A 27499-nucleotide genomic window follows, 5' to 3' on the forward strand; every position below is an offset into this window, starting at 1 on the left:
GCTTATACTCAATGAATGTGCCAAAGCACAACTCTAAGAAATGTGCCCACTCAGCCCTATTTTATAGATGAAGGAACTGAGACACAGAAACGTTAAATGTTCAAGGTCATACAAAGTCATACTCGTTAGTGTCCAGGCTGGAGTTCAAATCAGGCAGTGTGGCTCCAGGGCCTTATTTTTAACTAGCATACTGTCCCCAAAAGAAGAGCAGGAATGTATCCTTAGGAAGCATTGATGACAAGGAATGCATGCTCTTTTTTATTAGGTGAGACTAATAATCTGCAAATATTTACATTCTACTTAGTCTAGCATGAAGTTACAAGTTTGTGTGTACAGAGTATTCAAATAAAGTTTAATAATGAAAAAAACAGAAGTGATGCAATTAATGATCTCAAAGAATACTTGGACTCTGAACATAGATAATTATAAAGCAAATGAAAGATTTTAGGTGGTAGAATTGTCTGTTTTTCAGAGCTAGAATACCAAAACTTGAGAATCAACATGTATTTATGTTCATTGCAGGGACTCATGTGGAATGAAATACTGGCTTGCTTAATAGAATACTACGCTTCTTTCTCTCCCCATCCCCTTCCCCACTCTGCTCTGTTTTTGTCTCTGTTTAATAAAACTGACTATTTAAAAATGAAAATAGATAATTTTTGTTTCACCCTTCATTAAGAAATTAATATTCATACTAAGGAATCACAAATAAATGTAATTTGTTCCAGTTCAGATCTGTGATTTGTTTGGTTGAATCTTCTCAAGTGTCTGCTTCTGTGACAGATTTTTGCCATGGAATTCTAGGACTAAGAGGGATTTTTAAGAGGTCACCATTTTACTTTAAAACATCACGGTAATATGGCAATCTAGTTGGTTTTTAAAGACTTTCACAGAAATTCCTTGAATACTTATCAAATTGTTTAAAGGAAAAATTTGTCATTTTATTTAACTTACAGCCACCCCCTCAGAGTGAAACCAGGCTGTCTTTGGAATGATGTGACTGTCCCATACTTCCTTTTTTGTGTTGGTAGTTAGTTCTCCATGGGACACAGACGACTAATTAATGATCGGACACAACAAGGAATTAACCTTTTTTCTTCTGAGCACATATTACTTTATGTGCCTTTTCTCTCCATTCTCAAGATAACCCCCCATCATTATTTCATAAATTTGGAAACAGAGATTCAAAAGGGCCACGTGACTGACTCTTGGTTACTTTACCGGTAAGTGTCCAAGTGAGGACAGAAATCCAGGCCTGCCTGACCCCTGTGCCACCACGCCGTGCCATGCTGCCTGCCTCCCTTAAAAGTCAATTAATAGGTGCAATTACACATCACTTCTACTTAATTTTCACGAAGGTGTCAGAGAGCCTTAATTACACAGGCGAATTGACACTGTTTAACCCTCACCACTCCCCCGAGACAAGACGAGTTTTTCTGAAACAGTTGAATGGAAGGGGAATGGTTGGAAGGTAGCTGGCTGACAGGGAACGGAGGCACCAGAGAACTGGCTGACCTGTTGCTGAGGGGATCAGCCTCTGAACAGTTCAGTGGGTATGACGTCCAGACTGGCTTGGGCACTAGTTATATTAAGAAGAATGTTCCAGCTGTATATCAGAAGACTGCTTCCCCAGAGATTTCTGAATGGAAGAGGATTTCCTGTGGGCACAATGCATCCATATAAAGAGATTCACCTGCCCTGACTGGTCTGGTTCAGTTGGTTAGGAATCATCCTATAAAAGGAAAGGTCACCAGTTGGATTCCTAGTCAGGGCACATGCCTGTGTTGTGGGTTTGGTCCCTGGTTTGGGCACATGCAAGAGGCAACAAATCAATGTTTCTCTCCCTCTCTTTCTCCCTCCCTCCCCTGCTCTCTAAAACTAAATAAATAAAATCTTAAAAAAATTCACTTAACAGACCAAAAACTTGTGACCTAAAATCAACCTTTTGATTTCAAATATCAGTTGCAAACCTGGATGAGAACAGAATGCCATTTGTATTATTGTTTTGATAGAACTAGTATGAATTGAATTGGACAAAAGGCAGTCACACCAGAAGTATGTGTTTTTCATTACTACTCACCCTTGCCCACATTTTCCCAGGTGATTTTCTCTTTTAGGCCAAGGAATGTTGGAGCTCTAGATCTTGAAAAGGACAAGTCCAGTGTTTTAGTCCTCTGACCAGTTTCTTCCTTTTCATAGCTCTAAAGACTACATGATGTCCTCATGTCTGCGTATGACATTACAGAATTCATAAGTTCTTGAACCTGAAAAAAAAAGTTAAAATCATGAAAACAGGTAAACTCTAGGAAAGGCTGAGATACTTTTCATCGCTTAAGGAATGCATCATAGCAGTTGGAAAAGGCAAATTCATATTCTCATGAAAAGAACCCATCATTTATTCATTCACTCATTCATCCATGCAATCAAAGAAAGCAGTTTTGGAGCTTCTATTATGCATTAGCTGGAACTTTAAGGACATACAAAATATGAGCCTCTTCTCAAGGAACCCACAGTTTAGTAGGGAGAACCAACAAATGCAATGCTATAAAATGTCACAGGCACTCTGGTGGAATATGAAGTGGGTCTGGTGAAGGCACAAATGAGGGAGAAGATAAACTTTGGGAGGAGTCTAGAATGCTGTTTGCCAGTTCTTTGTTATTTGGGCAGATCGGGAGAAATGAGCGACGCTCCGATATCTGTAATCCACAACTTCTATCCTGTCATGGGTTTAACTTTTTTCACTCCTCCACCCTACTGCCTCATTATTTCCCTTTAAACTAATCAAATACGTTGCTGCTTGTATCATTCTTAAGCTTCCCAACATGTCTGATTCTACCTCTCAGCATCAGCTTGTGGAGGTCACTGGAGCTCTATGCTTTTCTCCTTTCCTGGAAATGTTTTGGCAATGTGGCTTTTGCACAGGTTAGGTGCAAATGCCAGACTTTGATTTTTTTGGAAGAACAGAATTGACAGGGCTTTTGATTGGTCAGTACAGGCTAGTTTTTCACTTCCCTTTCATCATCTCACAGCCATAAAGTTCAGTTTGGGGATGGTGTGTGTGTGCTTCTGTATATGTCTATATGAACCTTTGTTGAAATATATATTCTTAGAAAAACCCTGACACTTAACCCCATCTGGGGCACATGGAAGTCTTTTGGAGGAGCAGGAAACTGGACATTTGTAAAAGTAAAATGTTTTTCCTATCAAGAATGAAAAATCCCGAGTAAACAATGTTCTAAAATGTGGAACAGAAAAATAAGGCTTGCATGTGACACAGAGTAGAAACTCAGCAAACTAGGTGATGGACCTATAGAGCTACCCTGATGGGGAAAGAAGTCTTCCTAGAACTGCTCTCCAAACACAGGATCATTGAGAAATTGAGAGTTGGTCTCCTTTTACTTCTACTAGAATGGGAACAGCCTCCTGTAATTTCAGTTTGATAAACACTGTATTTATAACTGTTGTTAAGGGGTGAAAAAGAATTTTCCTCTGAGGCACTTGTAGTGCTAGGCAAGAGGACATGGGCCTGTGACTCATTTGTTATGCCTCAACTCACCCATGGTCACCCAAGAATATTGGCCCCAGACACTAAACAGAATCAGCAGGGACAGTTACTGTATTTTTGACATTCTGTCCACTTTCCCCTTAGGGATTCACACCTTGAGGTATTTTAACTATACAGGATGTCTGAGCATAAAGATAGCCACTAAGAGTGGATTTGTCTGTGAGGGCCCCTTGTCCTGTAATAATATATATATATATATATATATATATATATATATATATAGAGAGAGAGAGAGAGAGAGAGAGAGAGAGAGAGAGAGAAATTTCATTAAGTCTTTGTAGTAAAATATAATGCACTTGCAGAAAACTGTGCAAAACAAATGTAGAGCTTGATAAATTGTTATAGATGTAAACTGCCACCCAGGTCAAGCCACTGAATACTGCCAGGACTCCAGGAGTTTTCTGGGTGCACTTTCTAATACAAACACTTTCTTTTCTGTGTATGCAGTACTGCCAAGCCCCACACAGGAAACCTTGTGTTGCGCCTTGTGTTTTTGAGCTTCTAGCTCTCCCCCAACTGTGTCCCTTTCCAAGGGGACAGGAGTTTTACAGCCAAGAGGCCATGACAATCTGGGACCCATGCCTCCTTTTCTAACCATGGGCCAAGTACAGGGACATTTGGATTCCTTGTCCAAATGAGTCTGCACCCACTTCCAGGTCTTCTGGGACTCTTCCTTGGCTTTTCTTTCCTAAGGGATACCCTAGGGGAAGATATTTGAAGGAGGCTGTGGTTGAAGGTTAGACTTCAGGACTAGGAAATGTGCTTACATGAACACAAAGGCCCTCGATGGGATAGAGCAGAGGGCGGCAGGAGAAGGTGGATGGCCCTGCTATCTGGGGGCCATTTCTTCTTGTGTCACATGTTCCAGTGAGAAGCTCTAAGCAGTCCAAGAATTCTGAGGTGCAGTCTGATCTTCTAGTTTGCCATGAAAATATATTTGTCAAGATAGGAGGGTAGAATATCTTTCATTTAATAGTTGGTAAGTTAAATTTACAACTTCAGATATTTAGGCCTATGATATGAATTTCTCCACTTAAGTCCTGCAACTGTTAAGGGTGAGCTTGCCTAAAGGTAACTGTCCTGTTATGAAAATCCTCCTTATGCCTTTATTTACACTTGACCCACTTAAGTCTACATTCCTGTACACTACAATCAATGTACAGCTTTTGAATTCTGAATAAACAGATCATATAGTATATGTTCTTTTAACTTGGCTTCTTCTACTCAGCATTATGTTTATGCAATTCAGCTGTGTTGTTGCCTATAGCTTTAGCCAATAATTATCATTGCTGTATAGTACTGTATTATATGAATATTCATCCATTTTAATGCTGATGAACAATTGAGTTATCTCTAGCATTAGGCCATATGACTAGTACTGCTAAGTAGATCTTTTATCTATTTTTGTTGTGCATATACATAGGATCAGAGTGGCCGGATGATTGAAAAGCACATCTTCAACTTTAATGGAAAATACCAAACTGTTTCCCAAAGTGGTTGTAATAATTTATATTCTCACCAGAAAGGTATGACAGTGCCCATTGCTCTTGAAAATGGTATTTTTCCTTAGTTTTAATCAGTTTGTGGTAGAAATATTTTAAATATACTACTAAAATTTTTCTTTTTTAAAATTTCTTTTATTTGCATTTTAAGATACCAAAGTGATTCTACTAACTTGGAGTTCTAAGTTATCTGCTAATAGCATCAGTAGAGGCATATATAATAACAACAATAATATGGTAATACCCACATTTTTATTTTAAATTTGGTAAGTAAGGGAAAACCTGTAGCCTTGGCATATTCACAGTAATAAAATCCAAATAAACAGGGTTGGTCCTTACAGCATTTGAAAAGAACTCACAGATTAGCAGACTGACCTAGGGGGTGAACTGACATACCAAATATGAATTTGACATTGACTTCCTTTCATAGGGGTATGAATGTCCTCAGAACTTGCTCTAAAAGTTGGGGCGGCACTGGGTACAATTTGCTGAATTACCCAGCTGGGATGAGTCAGGACCACCTTAGAGTAGCAAGATCAGCTGGGGGAGCCCGTCAGTTTGCAACTCATTAACATGCCACATCTGGTAACATCTGTTTTTCCAGGAGGCAGAAATAACCATGTGCTCTGGTCAACAGAAAACAAAGGACATGCTCCAGCCTCTTCAGCAGAAATAGTCATAGTCTCCTCACCTCGCACTTCCTTCTCCACCTACGTGGGCTCCTGAGCTTTCTTCCTCTTGCTGATATCCTCAACCTCCTCACCACTTCCTCCTTTTAGTGCACTCTCCTGGGCAAAGCCCAGCCCTAGATGAACTCAACTGTTTACTTTCTCTACTTCAATTGCCCAGCTGTTGAGCATTGCTGGAAAAAACACACACCCTGCAGATGGTGCCACTATAAACTTATGGTCACCAAAACTATATGGGCTCTTATTACTGTTAGGCAGCCCTTGTCTGCTCCTCTGGTCAGCTCACCCTCCCATACTCCCATTTTTCTATTACAGTGATAATAGGTCCTCTTCTGTAATGATGCATTGGGTGCCTAATCTAGACACAGCTGGCTATTGTCCGTTATGCACAGGGCTATTTCAGACTCCCTCTGCTCTCCTCAAGTCTCTGGTTTTATTGCCTGCTCATTTAATTAGCCCCAATCCCAAACTCCACTGTCAGCCTCCACTGTCAGCAGGGTCAATCTCTCCCCCTGCTTCATGAAGAAAACTGGCACCATCTGAAAGGCACGCTCTTGGCTTCCCTCCTCTAAATCTGCAGATTTACTTTGCATCCAAACTCATCCCATTTTCTTCCCTGCTTCCTTATGACAGTAAAGGAAGTGTCTTCTCTAGGGCTCAATCTAATACCTCTACCTGGTTACAGTGTCTTTTCAGGGACATCTCTCTACATACCCTGTCTCCTGACTTCTTCTTAGCACTGGTCAAATGGACTCACATCTTTCCATGAAGAACCTGGTGACAGGGGCTTCCTTGGCTTGATCAAGACCTTCATCCAAGCAGGGCAGGAAGCAGTGCTTTGGGTTGAATTACGTGCCCCCCAAAACCACATGTTGAAGTCCTAACCCCCAATATCTCATAATGTGACCTTATTGGAAACAGGGTTGTTGCAGGTGTGATCAGTTAAAATGAGGTCACATTCTCTTTGTGTCTCAGTTTCCTCACTGGAGACATGAGGAGCAGCTGGGTCATTATTTTTGTGGCATGCAGTTCCCAAATCTGTGGGAGCAGAGGTGGCAGGATGGGGGAGGAATATTAGAAGGGAGCGGTCAGAGCCCTTCACCTCCCCTCTGACCAAAGCAGCTCCAGTCTGAACTGTTTTATGTTCTGCAACTCTTAGTAATAGCTGGCTTTAAAAAGTGTTTCATCTTTTAAGTGTTTTACTTTTTAAAATAAAGTAAAAAATTTAAATCTCCTGACTTAGGTGATATTTCAGACCTTTTCCAACTGTCATAGACTATGATTATAGAAGGTTTTACAAGTTAAAGCATATGGATTTGATGAGAACATATAGCACAGATTTTCCTAAAAAAAGCCTGATGTAATAAAATTTATTTCTTTTCAGTAAAGGAAATTTGTTAGGGACTTACTAACACAATTTACTTTAAAACATTTTAAAGACATTTATATAAAACACTCACAAATTAGAAAAGCAATCTGTTTTTGGACCATATGTTGGAATTTGGGGTTTAAAACATGCTCACTGTCCACAGGGGACTCAGACCCATGTGCAAGCAAGCACTTGTGTGCAAATAGGAGCTTTAGGCGACAAGCACTGGAATGATGCGGACAGATGCCAAATGCCACTGGTTTGAACAGTCAATGAAAAATTTTAGACACTGAGTGTAGACTTCTCTGTCCAGAAACTTTACTCTAAAGAAAAAAAGAGAAATGGGAAGCAGGCATGATAACATGAGCGCTCACGTGCTTAGGCCCACCCAATTCTCCTTCTTTGTTTCCCTATGACCTAGCTTAGTATCTGGTACACAGTTGGTGCTCAGTAAATGCTTACTGAATGAAGATATATGACAAACTAGACTCCTTTTTTTATCCTCACCCAAGGACATACTTACTGATTTTAGAGAGAAGGGAAGGGGGCAGGGAGAGAGAGAGAGAGAGAGAGAAACATCAGTACAAGAGGGAAACATCTATTGATTGCCTCTCACATGTGCCCTGACTGGTGACCTAACCTGGACCTAGGTATGTGCTTTGAGCTGGAAGCAAACCTGCGACCTTTCTGATTTATGGAATGATGTTCCAACCAACTGAGCCACACTGCCCAGGTCTGAAGTAGACTCTTTACCTGGTGTTCTGTGAGAATTCTTGGTGAGAGGAAAGGAAAAAGAACTTCTTTCTCAAGGAAGAGTGGGGTGGGGTGAAATCTAGAAACAGAAGAGAAGGCCAGTGCTCCTGACCTAGGCACTGAAAATGCCTAGGTCAAATACCTAGGGGTGAAAATGGCAAGACTTCTTTCTGCCTTGGAAGCCATGGTAAAAATGCTATTTAATTAAAAGGAACAAAAGCTAAGTATTTATCAGTCATAAACATTATATTAATAAACTGAATGCATCTGTCTGGTAACTTTTTCAACCACCTGGGTAGTGTCCTGAGGGAATGGAGTCTGACCTGGGTGAGATTTATGGGAAAAAATGTTGGAAAGATCCTCCTCAGGGGGCCAGGCAATATTCCCCCAGAGGAAGATACCTAGAGAAGGAAAAGCAGAGCCCTGGGCTGAAACCAGCTGGGTGTCTTTCATGGTTCTGTCTAAAGGCAATTCTGGACCTGGGGCTAGAGCACACTGGCTGTTCACTGTCTGACCACTGTTGGTACCGGAAATGGAGGCCTCTTGAAACGGAACACTTAACTAATTTGTCTTCCCTAGTAATTTCACTTCCCTAGGCTGTGGAGCCTTACTAAGATGTTGCCTGCCAGCTGCTGATGGAGCCCTTCTGCCACATTGGGATTCACACAGTTTATTTTGGTAGGTAACTAAGACAAAGAGACAGAGTTAATTAAACCTTTCATAAAACAGTCCATCAGCCACCTGCTTGCACAGCAAAATGTCAGATATTTTTGTTGCTTTTTGGCAGAAATATTGTGTTTTCAGCCCTCTCTAGGGCCCCATTCAAGATTCTAACCAGGCTACCTGTGAAAACTTCTTCTTACTTATGGTATATATCTTTTCCATTTGTGTAAAAACAATAGATAAATACCAGTGATCTCATCAGGCCATGACAAAGAAGAATTTGTTCGGGATTTAGTGCCCTAATGCACTGAACACACTGGAATTTGGCTAAACAGTCAAATTAGGTAGTTTGACTCAACTTAACCAGTTTAAATGTTGTTGGTGTATTGTTTTTCAAATGATTTTGTTTTTTTCAGAATGATCCCTAGAGGAGATTGGCTTTAAGTGAATTGGAAATTTTCAGGTATGTTTTAAAGATCTACAAAACAAGACTTTCCTTTGTTTTAAATGTGCAAGACTCAGAAAAGAGTGAGATGAAAAGGACTGTTTGTTATTTCATCTAGGTGCACATCTCAATGTGCACCCTGTGGGTATAGCAACAAAATAATTCATGTTTTAAATTTTTCTACAAACAGCAAGATATTCCAAAGCACAGCCAAAACTCTGACCAAGAAAAAGGGCATGGCAATGATCATGAAATAAATGAGAGTGGAAGTCCTTTAAACCTTTTTGTACTTAGGTAAAGCCTTGCTGAGTGCACAGCCTTGATTCTTTGCCAGTAAATTTTTAGGAATCTCTTGGCAAAAGAGAAGACATCGTTTGCCACACCTTCTACTCCTGTAGAGTTTTTGGATGCTGACTATTTACAGTGACTTTCACCTGCCTCCTTCGCCCATCTGGTATTACTTTGTATTTCTTCTTCTCTACTAGGCTCTGATTCATCTCTGCCCAGACCTCTGGGTTTCCTTATGACCTTGCTTCTCCAGTCATGGTGTCCCATCCAGGTAACTCAGCTTGCTGTTGTCCATGAGGAAAGGAAGGCTTAGGCACCTAGTCTCAAAGAATGGGATGATTCACTCTTTCATCCAAGTCAGAAATGGAGAGGTTTCCCTTAGTGCTTCCTTTATTCGCCCTCTCCACATCTAAGCAGTAATGGGACCTTGTCATTTCTAGTTCCTTAAGGTCTCCAGCTACCTCCCTTCCTTTCCCATCTCTACCTCTCAGTTGTCACTCCTAGCCAATTGTCTCTCTCCTGGGCTATTGAATTGTCTTTATTCTAAATTCTTAAGGCAGTGAGGAACACTGACAAGTTTTAACTGGGATGAAACTTGCTAACGTTTCCTTGTCATAAAATAGCACTAAATCTAGTGGATGAATTGGAAAGGCTGCTGTAATGGAAGTGGAAAGAAATCCATGACAACACTGTGCTAGCATCCAGATGAAAAATGAGGAGGTCCCAGATTAAGCCCAAAAAGACAGTGAAAGGAGGGGACGTGTATATTTAGCAAGTAGAATGGATAGAGCATAATAACTAACTGGAATTAGGAGATAAGAGAAGGGGTAAGTTTGTAATAAATGTCTCCCAGGTGGAAAGTTAGGAGACTGGGTGCATGATAGTATGATTCTGAGAGAAAGGAAATTAAGAATCAAGTCTGTGAGGAAATGATGAATTTAGTGTGACACGGTAAGCTCCAGTTTCATGTGAGGAATGTCATGTGTGGAGAGAATCCATAAACAGTTGATATATACAAGTCTGGGATTTAAAGAAAAGTGAACATTGAAGATACAAATTTTGGAGTCATGAGGTTATAGTTTAAAGCAAGGGAATATATGACATTGGATGGACAGAGCTTATAAAACAAGAAAGAGAGAGCGTGGGCCCCTGGGTGATATCACCCCTAGGGAGCACACAGAGGAGAAGGGGCAGGAGGAAATTCAAGGGCTGTGCTGTTACAGAGAACAAGAAAGGAAAGAATTTAACAGTTAGATTATGAATGTTCTTAAGGAAATAAATTTCACCGGATTGATGGGGACAGATGCCAAATGCCATTGGTTTGAACAGTCAATGAAAAATTTCAGACAGTGAGTGTAGACTTCTCTGTCCAGAGACCCTACTATAAAGAATAAAAGAGAAATAGGAAACAGGAGTGATAACATGAGAGTTCATGTTCTTAGGCTCACCCAGTAGCGGCCAGTGTACAGAGAATAGAGAGGCAACTTAGGTGTCAAATTGACTGGGCCTTGGGGTGCCCACGTATTTGGTCAAACACTATTCTGGGTGCTCCTTCGAGAATGTTTTTGGATTTGATTGACATTTAAATGAGTAGAACAAGTAAAGAAGATTATCCTCCCTCTTGTTGGTGAGCTCTATCCAATCAGTCAAAGGACTGAATAAAACAAAAAGGCTGACTCTCCCTGAGTAAGAGAGAATTTCTCCTGCCCAAATGTCCCAAAACATTGGCTTTTTCTGCATTTAGACTTAAGTGAGACATTGGCTTTCCGTGGACCTGCCAGCTTTCAGAAGTGTTTCAGATGACACCATTGGTTCTCCCGGTTCTCAGGCCCTCAGACTTGGACTAGAACTAGATCATTGGCTCTTCTGGATCTCCAGCCTGCCAACTCACTCTGTAGATCTTAGGATTTGCTATCTTCATAATTACATAAGCCAGCACTTATAAATAAACCATATGTATGCTATTGCTTCTGTTTCTATGGAGAACTCTAATATAGCACAGAATGGAAAAAAATAAAAGGAAAAAGGAAGGAAGAGAGAATGGAAAAAAAGTAGGATGAAAGAGGTCTCTGAGAGCCGACGTGCTATGAAAATGTAGAGAGAAGGAGTCTGACTGTTTAGATCTGTAATCTCTGATGACATTGGTGACTCATTAATGTCACATAGTTAAAATTAGCCTTTAGACATTGTGGTCTTGGAGTTTCTTGTCTTTTAGAAGCAGGACTTCCTAGCTTGGCTTGTTTTCTTGTTACTTAGGACCTGTTGCTAGCATAAGGTCATACTTAGAAAATTGAATCCTCAATGAGATTACTCAGAGATTTGGCTACTTTCCTTCTGGCCATTTTGTCTTTCGGTCACAAAGGGAAACAGCTCACTTTTCTAAAGTGACATTACACATCACTTTGAAATATGTCCTATAGGCCAGCCTTGAAATCTATGGATTTTTAGGGGATGCTCATAAAAAGAAGCTTTTAAAAAATATGTAAAACAATTTTCTTTTACTATAAAAAGCTTCAATAATCCAGTTTTTAGGAAACTACCTGCTGAACAGAAGAATAGCAGAAGCAAGAATTTGTCCAGCTCCTAACTAATTCATTTCTGCCACAGGGAGATGATAACCACAGAACCACTAGGGTGAATTAAATGAAAGATTTATTGGGCACTTAGAATTCATTTAGTTTCTGCTCTATTTTTATAATTCTTTTAGATATAATTTTAAAGAGACAGAGAGAAACCATTTTATTTGTGAATGTAGGAAATGTGATTTGGAATCATCTGCCCAGCTAAGAAAGATTTTCCTGGTTGCTCTGTTCATGCAGAGAGGTAGGTTCCAGATTTCAGTTTGGACAGCATGATCATACTTTACTGTTTAACAGCTGCCTGGACCTGAGGTGGATGCCTGAGCTGAATTCAGAGTCCAAAGCCTTTGCACATGCACTGAGTCACTCACACAGTCCCCCTCCAAGAGTGACCTTGGGAGTATGGCTGCATTTCGGCCTCTGGTGCTGTGGGATATACCCTGTCCTTACAGTGATCGCCTCCCTCTCCTCCCTTCTTATCTCCCTACCCCCACTCTGCCTCTACCAAGATGAACTGAACTGTATTTTATTACTTTCAGCCAAGCATACTAATTGATTCAGTTATAATAAAATAATAAAAATAGTCCTTCCTTGGGTCATATAATAAAAACTGAAGCTTAAGAATTTTAATGGTAACAGCCATGGACAGTGCACTGGGGAACCCAGTGTTCTAATTAAATAACTCCCCATACTCTTGAACCTCTTTCTTACCTCCCAAAAGCCTCAGAACTAGTCCCAAAAGGGACTGCCACAGTCTTTCATAATGCTGGTGGAAGCATGGTCAGTGCAATACCTATGACAGAGAATGTGTCCAAACCTATCAGGATTACATGGGCCTACACCGCAAGGGCATTTGCAGGAATTTATTCTACAGAAGTACTTGAACAAGTGCAAAGAGACACAGTACAGGGTTACTTGGTAAACATTGTTGATAACAACAAAATATCAGGAACAGACTAAATTTCTATTAATATAGAATTGGTCAAGTAAATTATGGGAACCCATACAAGTGGAGTACTATGATGCTATAAAAAAGAATGAGTAAGGTCTTCATGTATGGAAAGATCTTTAAGATATGATGGCAAGTGAAAAGAGCAAGGTACATAACAACAGTGGGTTTTGTAGGCTATCATTTGGGGATAACAATATCTAATCAAATTTGTTTGTATATACATTGAAAAAATACTCGGGAAAGAGCAACAAATAAATCAATACCAGTAGTTTACTTGTGTGCATAAATGTGTGTTTGGCAGGGGGTGGGGACTGGGCAGCTTAGATAGAAAGTAGGAGTAGGAAAGAAACTTTACCTGTATATCTCTTAAGGTCTTAAACCATGTTATACTGTGTATTGTCAACTATTCAAAAGAAAGTGGGGAGGGAAAGCAAGAGGGAGTGGGAAAGGGAAGGGAAGAATTAGGAAGAGGAGAAGAAAGAGGAGTGAGGGAGCAAAGAAGGAAGGAAGGAAGGAAGGAAGGAAGGGAGGAAGGGAGGAAGGGAGGGAGGGAGGGAGGGAGGGAGGGGAAAGGGAGGGCGGAAAGGAAAGAGAGAGGGAGGTGGGAGAGGGAGAAAGAGTGAGCAATGGCTATCAACAAAAATGATACCTTTAATCAGAATCTGTTGGTTATTCCTTGTAAAGAATATATTTGAAATCACTTTCTCTTGAGCAGAAGAAACACTGACAGTGGTGAATAGGGCACAGCTGTGGCCATTGCATAGTGTCTTAATTGTCCCCAAGTGGCAGGAATCACTGCAGAATTAGAATCTCTACCATTTCCAGCTATGTCCACCTCAATCAGATAACTTTTTCCTTAATGGAGGAGAGGAAGCCTGTTGGAGACTGCCCTGACTGGTCTCAGGAAGCTATAACACCCCGTGACTTAGGCTGAGTGAAAGACCTTCGGACCAGAAGCCACTAAGGAGACAAAACTTATTTCCCTGGCATGAACACTGCCTGTTCTAATGCCTGGCTCCCTTGCATGATCGGCAGTCAAAGACGGATAACAATTCTCTAAGAGAATGAATCTAAGACAGACATGATCATGTGAGAATGCCCTAAGGGAAGAGACTCAGGGCTGTGGATATGAAGGGGTGATGGACATCAACCCCTGCCCCCTCGGCTTTGTCAAAGCCTGAGTCCTTGTGAGAAATCCAAGTCTCCTGGCTGCCTTTGTCTTCTCTGTTAACTCAGGTCTGCAGGGGCGGTGCAGCCCAGACCAGAAATGGCGGACCCCCAGGGTAATCAGGCCTGGGACGTAGAACATGCAAGATCCTGTGAGATCTGTTTGCTGGAAAATGTTATTAACTTGGAATTTAAAGGCACAGGCAGGAAACCTTTGGAACTTGTAGTCCTTTCATATGTTAAAAACTCCAAACTTTGCCCAGAATCACAGCAGGGGTTCTGTCTGCACCTTTGTAAGTCACTTACTTCTTTTGATCTTTTCTGCCAGACTGTGAATCCACAAACTAAGTCTGTATTCTCAATAAAAATTTGCTTGGGAATAGATAGAGCGCACTCTCCACTAGAGAGAGTGGTCATGGTGCTCTCCCCATTAGAGAGAGTGGCCATTCCGTCCCTATTTCCCCACAGGACCTAGTTGTCTCTGTGTATGTTTTTTCTCGTGTTTCGACGAGCATCTGCAGCCGAGATGGATACTGCTGGCTGGTATCCACCACAGAAGCCCAAACTTGATGAAGCATTATAGGAATAAGACTGAAAATTCCTTCCCTGTGGATAAAGTATATTATTTCTCAGTTCCACAATGGAAAACATGCTTAAGTTTTTACTGTGTCCGAAAGAGAGAAAACAGTGACTCAAAATGCACACTAAGGTACATAAACTTAAATTCCTATTTGTCTTGTCATAGATTTTTTTCTAGAGAAGATTCTTCATACTTATCATCAGCGATAGGACCTGAAGAAAACACAAGATTTCTTGGGACTGGCCCATGTGGTACTGACAGATAAAATACAGGACACCTAGTAAAATTTGAATTTCAGATCAACAACAAATAATTTCTATACTAAAAATACATGCTAAAAATAATAAAAATTAGTTATTGTTTTTCTGAAATTCAAACTGCACTGGGTGTTTTTTTTTTTTTTTTTTTAAATTTTGTTAAATCCATCAACCAGGCCCTGGGGATGGCTTGTTGGAGTGGAAGCTCTGGTGGCCAAGGTTCAAGTCACAAGTGGAAAGGTCCAGTTGTCTCTGTCATTTTAAGGCAATAACAACCAAACACTGCCTCCTTCAAGACCAAATCAGATACCTTGACACCAGATTCCAAGCGTGACAACCAGCACTGACTTTTCTGCCACCTCTGGTCCTACCTAGCAGTGAAAACCACCCAGTCCCCTACAGCTGCTCCAGGTCCTATGGATAAAATATGAGCATCTCCTCACATGGACAGAGGAATTTTATTGCCATACCATCAGAAGGACAATTGTTTGACTTTGTGTTTCTAACAGCAAACATGGATTTGTGCTTTTCTCCCAAACTTTCTCACCTGGCCTGCCCACTATCCTGACCTAAAAAAGACAGAGTGATAGTATCTTAAATTAGGTCGAGAAATTCCCTTCTATGTAGTCTGAGACACCCCTTCCAAGTATAAAAGTGGCTGACAAGCCTTGAACATGGCAGTCACTCAGTGAGCCTGGAGTGAGAACAAAGGGGAATGGACCACTGCGACAGCTGCATCTTCTAAGTGTATGTAGGGGGAAGGGTGATTCTAATGGTACACCACCCCAACAGCAGAGACCATCTGTTGGGGTGGGGTAGCTATGAGGTGGCCTGCTCATGTGCTATCTATGATCCCATCAGAAAAAGGGAGCCAGCCTGTCCTTAGAGATGTCTGTTCTTGATCTTCCCTGACTGATTCAAGGTATAGATCATGCTCATGAAATACCTCTCAGGTTTCCTCTTCCTTCACAGGGGACTGTCTTGTGCGTGGGAAGATCTCTTACAACATATGCCTTTGGGTTACAGTCTACATGGCAGCCAGCTCTGTGGTTACAACATACACAATGACCATGACATAGTGACAGTAAACACAGTTCTTAGCACCCCACAATCCCAGGGACAGAAGGGATGTATAAACCCCACAAATGGCAGGCTTGTCTTCTCTGAACATTGGTCCTCCCAGGACAGGTTCATAGGATGGGAGGCACAAGCATAAATAGTGTTTGGCTTTTTTGGAAAAGATGGTCTCATGGAAGAGCAATTAAGATGACAGCTATGATAGATCAGGGCCACAGCAAAGAAACTGGCTCTTTCCTGAAATTGCAGCTTACCAAATAAAAGCCAAAGTCACTGACAGGTATGGTTTGAACACAGAAGAGCAACCACTGGAGATGTGATTCAGAGACGCTGAATTCTCCACACACTGTGAGTGAATGGCTAGGGTTGTTACATCACAGAGACTAATTTTAAAGTGCTGTGAACCCCAAGTGAGGTTTGTAGGGCAGACATACAATTGCTTGCAAACAAGTCACAGGCACAATGAGCAGCGTTTTGTGTTTCTTTGCAGGTTCTCTCTTTGGTCTCTCAAGGGAACTGGGAGAAGAAACTCAAGTCTGAAACTCAAACCTACCTCAGGCATTATTTTCCCTTAAATTAGATCTAACCTCAGGAGATCTTCTGGAGTATTCACCAAATTCTAATGGGAACTGAGCCCTCCATATATTTATTATTCTTATTATGTTTTGCTAATATTTTTCACTGGAAACATATCATACCAAGATGTCTTGGACCCTTTACTTTCTAAGCTTATTTGGAAGTTAAAGTGAGCAGACATCCAGCTTTTGGGCCGATCCAGGATTTTCATGCCATGGTAGGCAAAGCTTCCAGGAAAAGTCTCCAGGGAAGGCTAAGAATTTCTGAAAGTATCTGAGGACAACAAGTGCAATGTTACTGGGCTAATTCCCCTAACTAAACTGAACTGATGAAAGTGCTTTGTGATTTACTGGCAGGTAGACTGGCAGTGGCCTGAGGCCTCTGAGGCCTGAGCTGCGGGAACCCTCCAGCCTTGCAACTGCTGCTTGAATGCATCCAATAGGGGCTGGGTTTGTGGACCCAGTATTGCCAGTCAGACACTGGGCTGACTGCAGGATGTGGAGGGGAGTCCAAGTGCTTTCAGCCTTATCCAACCCTTCTTTCTCTCTCCTCTCCTCCTAGCATAATAGAGCAAGATGGAGTTCAGTGTTTCTCAGGTGAGGTCCACAGATGACCTGCATCAGGATCACTGGAAATACTTGCTTAAAATCCTAATTCGATTTCCAGCTCTAGACTTATCTACTGAGTCTCTGTGGGTGAAGCCTGGGAGCCTGCATTGTTCATCAACACCTCCAGGTGAGTCCTACATGCACTCAAGTTGAGAAGCATTGGTGGAAGTGAAAGTCTTAGACAAGCAGCCAAAAACTAGAGTTCAAAATCATGTACTTCCTGGGTGGTTTTGGGCAGGCTATTTATTAACTCCCAGACTCATTTTTCCATCTGAAAAAAAATTGATATGCTATTTTATAGGGATTATCTTCTTTTTCTCTCTGAGAATCAAATGAGATGACATATGACAAGGTTGGCAAATGATGAGCTCTTGCTAGATATTAGGACATAGTACCATAATATAGAAAAGGGATGGTGAGCTAACAGATTCTTTGTAGGCCTCAAGATGTATATATTTTGCAGCAATTTTCAAAGGCTCATATAACTCTTTTGGATGGACACAGAGCAAAGAGACTTAGCCACAAGTGGCTTTACTACACACTAAGGCCTTACTAACATACCCAGAAGTGAGGGATATAGTGCTGCAGGGAAGATAAGGTGATGAAAAGAGACACATCCGGAAAAGCAGACACAGGCTAATACAAAAGTGGGATAGTAAGTCTAGCTAAGAGCACATGGTGAAAGTGGTGTCTTCTGCAGGGATGTTCTTCAGCAGGGGTCCATATACTCTAAGTCACTGATTCTCACGGAGGGCAATTATGTCCCCTAGGGACATTGAGCAATGCCTGGAGACACTTTTGATTGTCACAAGAGGGGGAGGAGTGCTACTGGCATCTAGTGAGCAGAGGTCAGAGATGCTGCTAAACATCTTACAGTGTAGAGGACAGTTTCCCATAACAGAGAATTATCTGGCTGAACATGTTAATAGCATGTCAAGGTTAAGAAACCCTGTTGGCAATTATCACAGAAGACTGAGTTGTGAGTGATGGAAGGAGGCCCGAGTGACAGTCACATGTTGCTGTGTTGCAAAGTCTCACAGATGAACAATGGGACCCAGAGTCCTGCAAGCTGGCAGGTCACCATTCACCACTTCCAATGTCATGTGTTCAATGCTGCTAGTTTCCTGCTTGTTTGAAACGACTGTGAAAAGCATTCTGTACCAGGGGTGTCCAGGCTTTTGGGCCACACTGGGCCACACTAGAAGAGTTGTCTTGGGCCACACATTAAATACATTGTGACACATACTCACAAAAAAGTCTCATAATGTTTTAAGTAAATTTATGATTTTGTGTTGGGCTGCATTCATAGCCATGCTGAGCCACATATGACCCATGGACCACAGGCTGGACACCCCTGTGATTTTTGGAAAAGCAGAGGTGCTGTTCTCTGCAGGTGAAGATGGAGGCTGTCTCACTCCTAGCAATGCTCTTGTTTTTTACCAAGAGGAAAGAGCAGTGGGAGGGAACTTGGAGGCCATGCGGTCCAGCAGGGTTTGCTACCCTAAGCAGCCAAGTATAAGCACATGAAATGGACTACGCAGGCTTAGAGGGATTCTATGGAAGGCACTCAGGATTGCAGTCAGATCCACGTGTCATTGGTTTGTGATAACCTTTTGTTAGTATCATTCTTCCCTATGTGATTCTCAGCTTTAGTCTGTGGTTCTTTTCAGATGCTTCTAATTTAGTGTCTTGGTTAACCAGCCTTTGCTCCATTTGATCCTCCCTCTACTTGATCTCCTGTCTCTTTTTGTCTCCTCTTTCCTGGCATGGTGTGTGCTCTGGGGCTACACCTTTGATTGCCCTGGACTCTTCCTGTCCAGACTCCTAGGGTTCTTTCTCATGCCCTACCCAGATCTCTTGGGATCTCTACACTATTTTCACATGTGCTGTCTTCCTGCACACAGGACTAGCAATGTGGCATGTGACCTGTGTGATTACCCAGGACTCCATGCTCAGAAATGCCTTGTGCTAGGTTTACTACTCTGCTGTTACCCTAGTGAGCTTATTAATGGAAACTTGAATTTTTATTTTGTAAGTGAATTATGATAGGATAACAGAACACACACAAGAACAGAACAGATACATACAATATGAGTGTCTGCCCTTTCTACTACCCCATTCTCACAGAGTGTTCACCATAAACACAGAATTCTTGTGGACCCAAGAACATGTGGGAGTTCATGGAGATTCAAAGTGAATACAAGCTGAAGTGTGTTTTGTCTAGCACTAAGGAAGTGGGTGTGGGGGAGGGATGCCAACAGCCATGAGAGTCCACCCTTGCCATTTGAACCAAAATTTGCTTCAAACACGGAAGGCAGTCACATTCTAAGAAACATGAACGACCAAGGAACTCTCTCATGTCCTCTTTCTCATGTTATTTCACTGCACTAGCTCACTACTTGTGCTAAAAATGATGACAGAAAAGGAAAGAGATAAGGCAACTCATAAGTTCCTTTTCTTTCAATTCTTCCTTACTCATCAGTGAGCTAAAGGTAAAGATTGTGGGTAAAATACGCATATCAAGAAATTAAATAAAAGCAGTTGAGTTAGTTTGTGCAGATTTTCCATTGTTTTAGTAAGAACAAAATATGCAAATTGTGTAATTTTGGTGATTAGCATATGAGTTAAATTGCTCTCATATTTGCATTTAAAACTGGCATCACACAATAGAGATGAAAGGTAAAATTCATGCTGATCATATAACATTTAAAATGTAAATTTTTCTTACAGTTGCATTAAATAGAATATTTAAAAAAAAGCCATGACTAGTGAAGAGAGAGACTGTGGATGAAAGGAAAAGGCTTTTATTTTGGTATCCCTGATGGCATCTTTTTCCTGCTTGTAGAAAAAAGGTGCCCACAGTTTTATTTTACACTGGGCCCTGCTTGTATACTTTTATTTCATAACCCCAGAACTGGTGTCTCTTTGTGCTCAGACTGTCCTCTGGCTGTAGGAATCAGTTAGCCTGTATGCACAGACAGCAGGCATTGCCTGGGAACTGATGTTCCCTAGGACCAGTGCTGACCCAGTGCAGATTGGTTAGCCCCTCAGGACAGCCTTGGAATGTGGCCTAAATGAACTCCAAGTTCCCCTGTGGGGTTGACCCAAGTTAACCTCTATACAACTTCCCTTTGCTTGCTCCTTTACCTTTGTGGTTCCACTTCCTCACTCCTTATGTTTTTTCCTGGGGAGATTTCAAAACAATCACTTTCATTAAACTTAAAGACACCCATCCTTCCCAGTTCTGTGGTCTGTCTGTGCCAAGGTCATTGGTTTTATGAGGCTTCAATGGCAGATAGTGATCAGGTTGTGGGGCAAGAAACCCAACACTATAGACATTCCTAAGGGAGTCTTCTAGAAATGTTGGGTTTTGAGGTCTATGCTGAAACTTTTGATACAAAAATCTTTCCATGCAGGTCAAAGGGAATGTGGAGAGAGCACTCTGGAGAGAGGGTTCATCATAGACCACTTTATGACTAAGCAATGTTCTGGGCAGATCTAGGCCAAGTCTTCAATGAATGAAGACTAGTTGGCTCAGACCTTAAGAAAACGTGCTCTAGTTATCTAATAAGCCTCCTGAAGTCACAACATCCCTGACTCTTCTTACTTGGGAGGAGAAAGAAAAATAAAAATTGCAAACACCAGGCTGTGTATTACTTTATTAAATTAGTCATAATCTGTTCTATAAGAACTGGACCAGAACCAAAACAAAACTCATATCATCTTTTTCCACTCATCTAGGTATGTGGTTACTTAACCTGAAAAATCTTAGAATGTCTTTCATCTTCCCTGGCTGGGGAATTTTTATTTAGCCTTCAAAATTCAATGCAAATGCCAATAGTCTGTCTTTCCTGTGCCATATAACATTCTCCCATAAGTATTTACATGTATATTAACCATCCTCCTTAGATTATAAGGACTTTGAGTCAGAATATTTATCTTATTCATTTTGAAGCCCCACAGCCTTGTACAACACTTAGCACATAACTGATGTCAAAAACAGTTGATTAAATAACAGTAATGTCAGCTAGTATGAACTAGGCACTATGCTAAGTACTTTACATGCATTATTGTCTTCACTGCTCACAACACAGTGTGAGGCAGTTACTGGTATCCTCATTTCTCAATTGGGGAAAGGGAGGCCAAGGAAGGTTAAATAACTTGCCTGTGATCACATGCTCCCAAACAGTAAAACAGAGTCAAGCCCAGGTTTGCCAGCCCCACAGCCTTTGTTGTTCATCATGGAATAAGAGAAGTCAGTGAATAGATATTTCCAAGGCTGTCAAGAAGAGTGCTAATTAGATAGACAGACTTGTCTGTACAATAGCCTCTTAATTAAATAGCTTAGCAAAGTTCTTTATATTTAAAAGGAGCCATTTTATTTTCTAGCTCAATGTGGAATCAATTTCCATTTTAACCAGTTTCTCCCAAGTTCATTGAGCTTTGTTATCAGAAGGTCTTTTTTACACAGGTATTTAGTTCTGGTGCAAGTTAAGAGCAATAAAAAAAGCTCCTGCACAGCTGTGAACCCAGCTCCTCCCAGATCATGAGTACAGCTTGCTACGGGACTCTACCAAGGTTACATTTTATGTTTACAGTATATAAGAAATTCTGGAGGGTGGTACTGATGTACCAATTAAAGATACTGGCATTTTTGGCCCCATGGGGCTGACAAGGAAAAGGGATATCAGTTTGTTATGAGAAACACTTCCATGCTTATAGTTAACTTTTATTGTTCATAAAGGATTTCAAAGTATTACAAAGAAAATGAACACCATTCTTGAGTCACGTGGGCACAATGGACTTCCATAGCCTCATGGGTAGTGTTTCACACTGTATTTTTTTTTCATTCCAGAGTGGAATCATTAAAAGAAAAAAATCACAAAAATTCATCAGTTTCTTGCCTGCCTCCAGCCTTTGGCACTGAGAATGTGGGAGCACATGGATAGCTGCCTAAGCTTGGTCAAGGCAGTGGGCTTGACTGGGGCCCAGCTGATCCTGCTCCTGATGTATCTTGTTTCCTCCTCCACTCAGGAACCAAAGGACCCCTAGCTCAGGCTGTCTGAACTTGGAATTGTCATTTACAGCCACCTAAACTTTGAGGATGACTAAGCTGTGAAAACATGAAAAATGAAATCATGTAGAAGAAAAAGTTTTGAGAACCATTTACCATGTCGATGCAGTTTTAGGCAAAAAGAAAAAATCCTTCATATTTTAATACACTTGTGAGTCACATGTAAAGTAAATCAAAGAGTTCTGATATCATTTTTGAAAATAATAAGAGCTTATGACTCTCCTACAGTAACTTCACAATCAACAAACAACTATGTCTGTAGGTTGAAAACCTCTTGATGGGATGACCTGTTAGCTCATCTACAGTTCTAAATTTCTCTGATCACCTGATAACTGAAGTGCTTCACTCTATGAAATATAGGCAGAGAGAGAAGATGGAAAATGAAAGGCCAGCTAGAGGTCTGAAGCTGCTGGCCATCATTAAGGGTCTGGGGCAGGTATCTATATGAGGATGTTAGATGGGGAGGAAGTCCCCTAATCTGAAGGCACCAGGACAAATTTCCCACAGAGAGAAAAGGGAATGCTTTGCCTTGGGGCAAATTTTCTCCCACCTAAAGACCACTTGCTTTTCACCTAGGAAAATTCTTAGAGGGTATTCGCAGTATAAGGAGATCAATAGGGTACAAAAATGAAATGGCTATGCAGCTGGTCATTCTCTTCTCCTGTCTTCCACCCATACTATTTCACCCTAGGGGAAGAAATGGGGCAGTGAAAACCCACCTGCACATCTATAATAGTGGGTCTCAGATCTGAGGTCTGCAGAATCAGCTAGCAAAATAAATAAAGAACTAGTCTGCTGCCTAAGTACTCCCATGCATGGTGCTAACATTCAGATTTCTAAAGCAATAAACTTGCAATGTGCTCAGTGGGGGCAGTGCTACCCACTAAGTGGTGCTGAGAAATGCATGTGTTAGGGGTTGGTTGGTTGTTACAGTATATACTGAAGGTAGACACCACTAGTATTTTTTTTGCCAAGAAGCTTGGGATGCTGAATGCCCCGCTATGAACTTGAGATACTTCCATAATGAAGAGTCATCTCACCCAAAATGTTAAAAGCATCTCCACCCAAAAACACAGAGTAAAATAATGGGCTTTTATTCCTTATAGTAAATAATTATTTAGGCCCTGTAGGAAGGTTCAAATCCCACTGGATGATTTCCTGTGGTGCCAGACCATTGGGCAGAGCTTTGAGACGGAAACATGGTTATTCTGATAGCCCCTGGATAAAAGGAAAGACAAGAAGTCAGTCACCCCAGAAGACACTGGGCAACTCATTATCACTGAAAGCTAAAGTATATAAAGTATTTTGTGGCGTGGTTTCTCTTTACTCTTAATGTTGACAGAATTATTGAATCATTGTCTTCATTTACTTATGAGATGATTGACATTGTCCCTCAAAACAAAAACAACTTGAGCTAAACCTAAAATGCAAGTATGCAGCCAACAAGCAGTCCTTTGTCTCTGCTTTGCCTTCTATGGTAAACTTGCACTTCTGAGTTTGGTTCCATTCACTTCAGCTAGAAGTGTGTGGTGAATAAACTGTTCACCAGTCTTCCCAGGGGATGGCTGACTCAGCTTTGCTGTGAGTTAGTGGCCCAGCGGGAGCAGGCTAAGAGCTCTCTCTCCATAAGATGTCTCCTAACAAGAAAGCAATCGGTGGCAGCTCACAAAGGAAGCTGTGGCCATAAATGTTTCAGTATTCAATTTCTTTAAAATCTTAAATAATGAAAAACGTTTGCTTATTTAAGATTTTAAGTCCTTCAGTCTTTGAATTCATGCTCCAATGTCTTGCTTCAGAATTCCACGGCGAGACACAGGCATGGCATCACAGTCAGGAGGAGTACAGATCACAGAGGGAAGGGCTAAACTCTTTTTTTAAAAAGATTTTATTTATTTATTTTTAGAGAGGGAAGGGAGAGAGAAAGAGAGAGAGAAACATCAATGTGCGGTTGCGGGGGGTCGTGGCCTGCAACCCAGGCATGTACCCTGACTGGGAATCGAACCTGCGACACTTTGGTTCATGGCCCGCGCTCAATCCACTGAGCTACACCAGCCAGGGCTGGAAGGGCTAACCTCTTAAGAGGGCCATAAGACAAATACAGAACTTTGGTCTCACATGTGTCAAAGACCTGTGCAAGGGAAAACTTCTTTATGACTTTGGTCCTGGGAAGAGAGACCCAGCCTGGGTTAGAATTTATAGCTGACAAGCAGCTGATGAAGCAGCGATGGCCATTTAGTACATGAATGGACACTTTGGGAACAGGCAGCTTAGCACACCAGGCTGGAAATCTTAGAGTGAAGCCTAGGGCAACCCCTTTCACCTTTGTTGTACTAAGTTAATTCACCCCATAATATGTCCCTTGGGTCTTTTCTCTGCCTTCCTGTGGATTTACAGCCCCACCCTGCAGTTCTTTTGGTCTTCCACACACAGGACAATTTAGTATTGGGGGAATTCCCAAGACCAGGCAAAGAATCTTTCTTGGCTATAAAAATGTCATTCTAAAATTTTTCTTATCTGTAATGTTTCAAGGACACTTGGAATGTGCATGGCCTGTCCCCTGCAGCATCTCCACCCTCTAGGAGCTCACAGCTTCCTGAACTCATCTTGCTCTCTAGTTCTCTCTGACCCCTGAAGTGTCAGCCAGTTTTAGTGTAGTGATTCTCAACTGGGAGCAGTTTTTTTCCACTAGGAGAGATTTGGCAAAGTCTACAGACATGTTTGATGGTCACAACTAGCTGGGTGGGTTGGTGGGTGAGAGTGGTATTAGCTTGGCAATATCCCATACCCTTTGGACCAACTTGGGAGTGTTACTAGCATGAAGGGGATAGATGCCAGATATGCATATACCTGTTTTACGGTGTACAGAACAGCCCCCATGACAAAAGAGGATCCAGTCCCAAACATCAGTAGTGCCAAGGTTGAGAACCCAACATTAGGGCAAGGAGTAGACTGCCTTTATGTAGGTCAAAAAGTGACTGTCTAAGCTTGTCCTGTCCAACGAACTTTTCGCAATGATGAAAATGTTCAAATCAGTGCTGTCCAATATATTAGCCACAAGAGGCATGTGGTTAGTTCATACTTGAAATGTGGCTCTTGTGACTGGTGAAGATTAAAATTTTTAATTTTATTTTACTTTAATTAATTAAAATTTAATCATCCCATGCAGCTAGTGACTCTGATATTAGATAGTGCAGGTCCATACAATGGGAGCATGGGAGCATTAGGAGCATTGAGATAGCCTGCCCTAGCTAGTTATCTCCACTGGTTGAAAATAAGAATTCTACAGTTAGACACTCCTTCCTTATCAACAACTTTGACTCATATTGATATGTTTCCTTGGCAGTGAGATAATTTTTAACTTATAAAGAATTGATGCTAATTTAACATGACTAATGGATCTGCAAGAGGTTCTGACAGGAGCAGAGAGCATTGGGGGCACTGAAGTGAAGGAGGGGACACCATGAGATTGAACAGGGGACTTGGGGTGGGCACCTGGAATAACTGGGGGGGGGGCGGAGACATGGGCTGGAGGTAACAAAGGCAAACTGTGCTTACTTTAATTAAATAAACCCTGCTGATAACAGAAGCCAAATAATCACAGTTCCCAATCCGATACGTGCTCTATGAAAACTAGAGCCAAAGAGAGGCAGAAAAGACAAAGTATAGAACAAAGGTGAGCCTGTTTCCAATTCTTTCTCTACTTGCCTTTAGCTCTTAGGCCAAATCTCCAAGCAGTGAAATATTATGGTGCTCCCTCTGATGTATAAGTAAAATAAAAGGAATACTAAAACACAAGTTACAAAATGGTTCTTCCCTTTAATTTGGCTATAAAATTCTGGATAAGTCCATCAAAGTCATATTGTTCTGATTTCTATGGTGCCATAAGAAAATAACATACTTTGCTGTGTATAATTCACACTTTTTTGTCCAGATTTTTGATGGAAAAATAAGGATGTGCATTATACACGGGTAGTATGAGTTCATATCTATATAAATGTTTTTAATTCTTTTATTTATGCTTATGCATTAAAAGTTTAACTGTAGAAAGCAATATTGATATATTCATATGCAAAATAATACCCTGTAATATGATAATCAGTTTTGTTTCTAAATATAAATAAATAAAAAATTGAATTACAAAATTAAAGTGAAAGATTTTTTCCTGAAAGTTTGGGCCAAAAACATGGATGTGCATTATTCATGGTTGAGCATTACATGTGGCAAAATACCGTAAGTGACTCCTCGTTAATCTAGCACTGTTTTAGGGCCTATTTTCTGTATAACCCATTGAATAACTAGTTTATTACACACATTTTTACATATAAAATATTTTGTAATTTAGTGTAAAGCTTTCTAGAGAAAGCAATCACCAACCTCACTTAGTTAGCTACCCATATTTCTAGAGATGGGGAAAGAATAATACTAAACCCAAATCCTTCTTCCTAAATGTTCTGTAGGGTTCAAACTGGAGCTCCTGATGCCATCAATTTTAGTGATTCTCATGGGGAAAAATGGAAATTGAACTAAGAGAGTAAGTCTACCAAAATTATGAAAGAGATGGGGAACTGTGGTAGGAGAAGAACTAAAGAGATGAAAATTCTCCTGCCCAGAAAGACACTATTGGCTAGACTTGCATGACAGAGACAATAGACTGCTGTGAGCATTGACTGGTTCACAAATTGCTAGTTTGTCTGAATGAACACGGCGGGAGTGAGAGGTGTGTGGAGGGAAATGTAGGTAAATTTAGCAGTGTGGAAGGAAATATTTTTGTCTTAGTCAATTTTATAAGGGTACTAATCCTAATCCTGTTTCTGAGGAACACAAGACATTCTGTCTATAGAAGTCTGTCCCTATTTCCATGGAATCCATACTGTTTCTGCATACAAAATACCTTCATTTTACCCCAGTAGCATCTAAAATCTTTAATTTGTTCCAGCAGCAATTCAAGTTTCAAATCTCATCTAAATATTAACTAAATTAAATACATGTAAGACAAGGTATGATTTACCCTGAGGCAAATTTCTTTCTAGCTGTGAATCTAGGAAGTTCTGCTTCTTTGTTGTTAAAAATTCCATCTTTAAGTTTTTCTCTCTTCTTGAATTTTACTATAAGTAGTCAGGAGGACCCAAGTCACACCTTGAACAATTTGGTTAGAAACAGCTTCAGTTATTTTTTTAATTGGATTGTTTTTGAGGGGGGGGGGGGGGTTGGTGTTGAGTTTTATACATTCTTCATAAATTTTGGATATTAACCCCTTATCACATGTATTAATGAATATGTTCAGACATTCTGCAAAGAGAACACATGGATGGGCAGTAGACATTTGAAAAGATGCTGCTCAACGTCACCAATATT

The 27499-nt window shown here is 40.9% G+C and overlaps 1 protein-coding gene across 3 annotated transcripts in view; it reads right to left on the minus strand.

Moving 5' to 3' along the window:
- The window catches only part of NEDD9 (neural precursor cell expressed, developmentally down-regulated 9), a 178689-nt gene that overhangs the window by 111808 nt on the left and 39382 nt on the right, over nt 1–27499 (minus strand). For all 3 annotated transcript variants that reach the window (XM_045847091.1, XM_045847093.1, XM_045847092.1), the window contains one exon: nt 2081–2264. In XM_045847091.1, coding sequence (XP_045703047.1) covers nt 2081–2092 — 12 coding nt within the window. In that variant the 5' untranslated portion in view covers nt 2093–2264. The remainder of the gene's footprint in view (nt 1–2080; nt 2265–27499) is intronic.

Source organism: Phyllostomus hastatus, unplaced genomic scaffold (genome assembly GCF_019186645.2).
Source record: "Phyllostomus hastatus isolate PE091 unplaced genomic scaffold, TTU_PhHast_1.1 phas_contig_524, whole genome shotgun sequence".
NCBI classification, from domain to species: domain Eukaryota; kingdom Metazoa; phylum Chordata; class Mammalia; order Chiroptera; family Phyllostomidae; genus Phyllostomus; species Phyllostomus hastatus.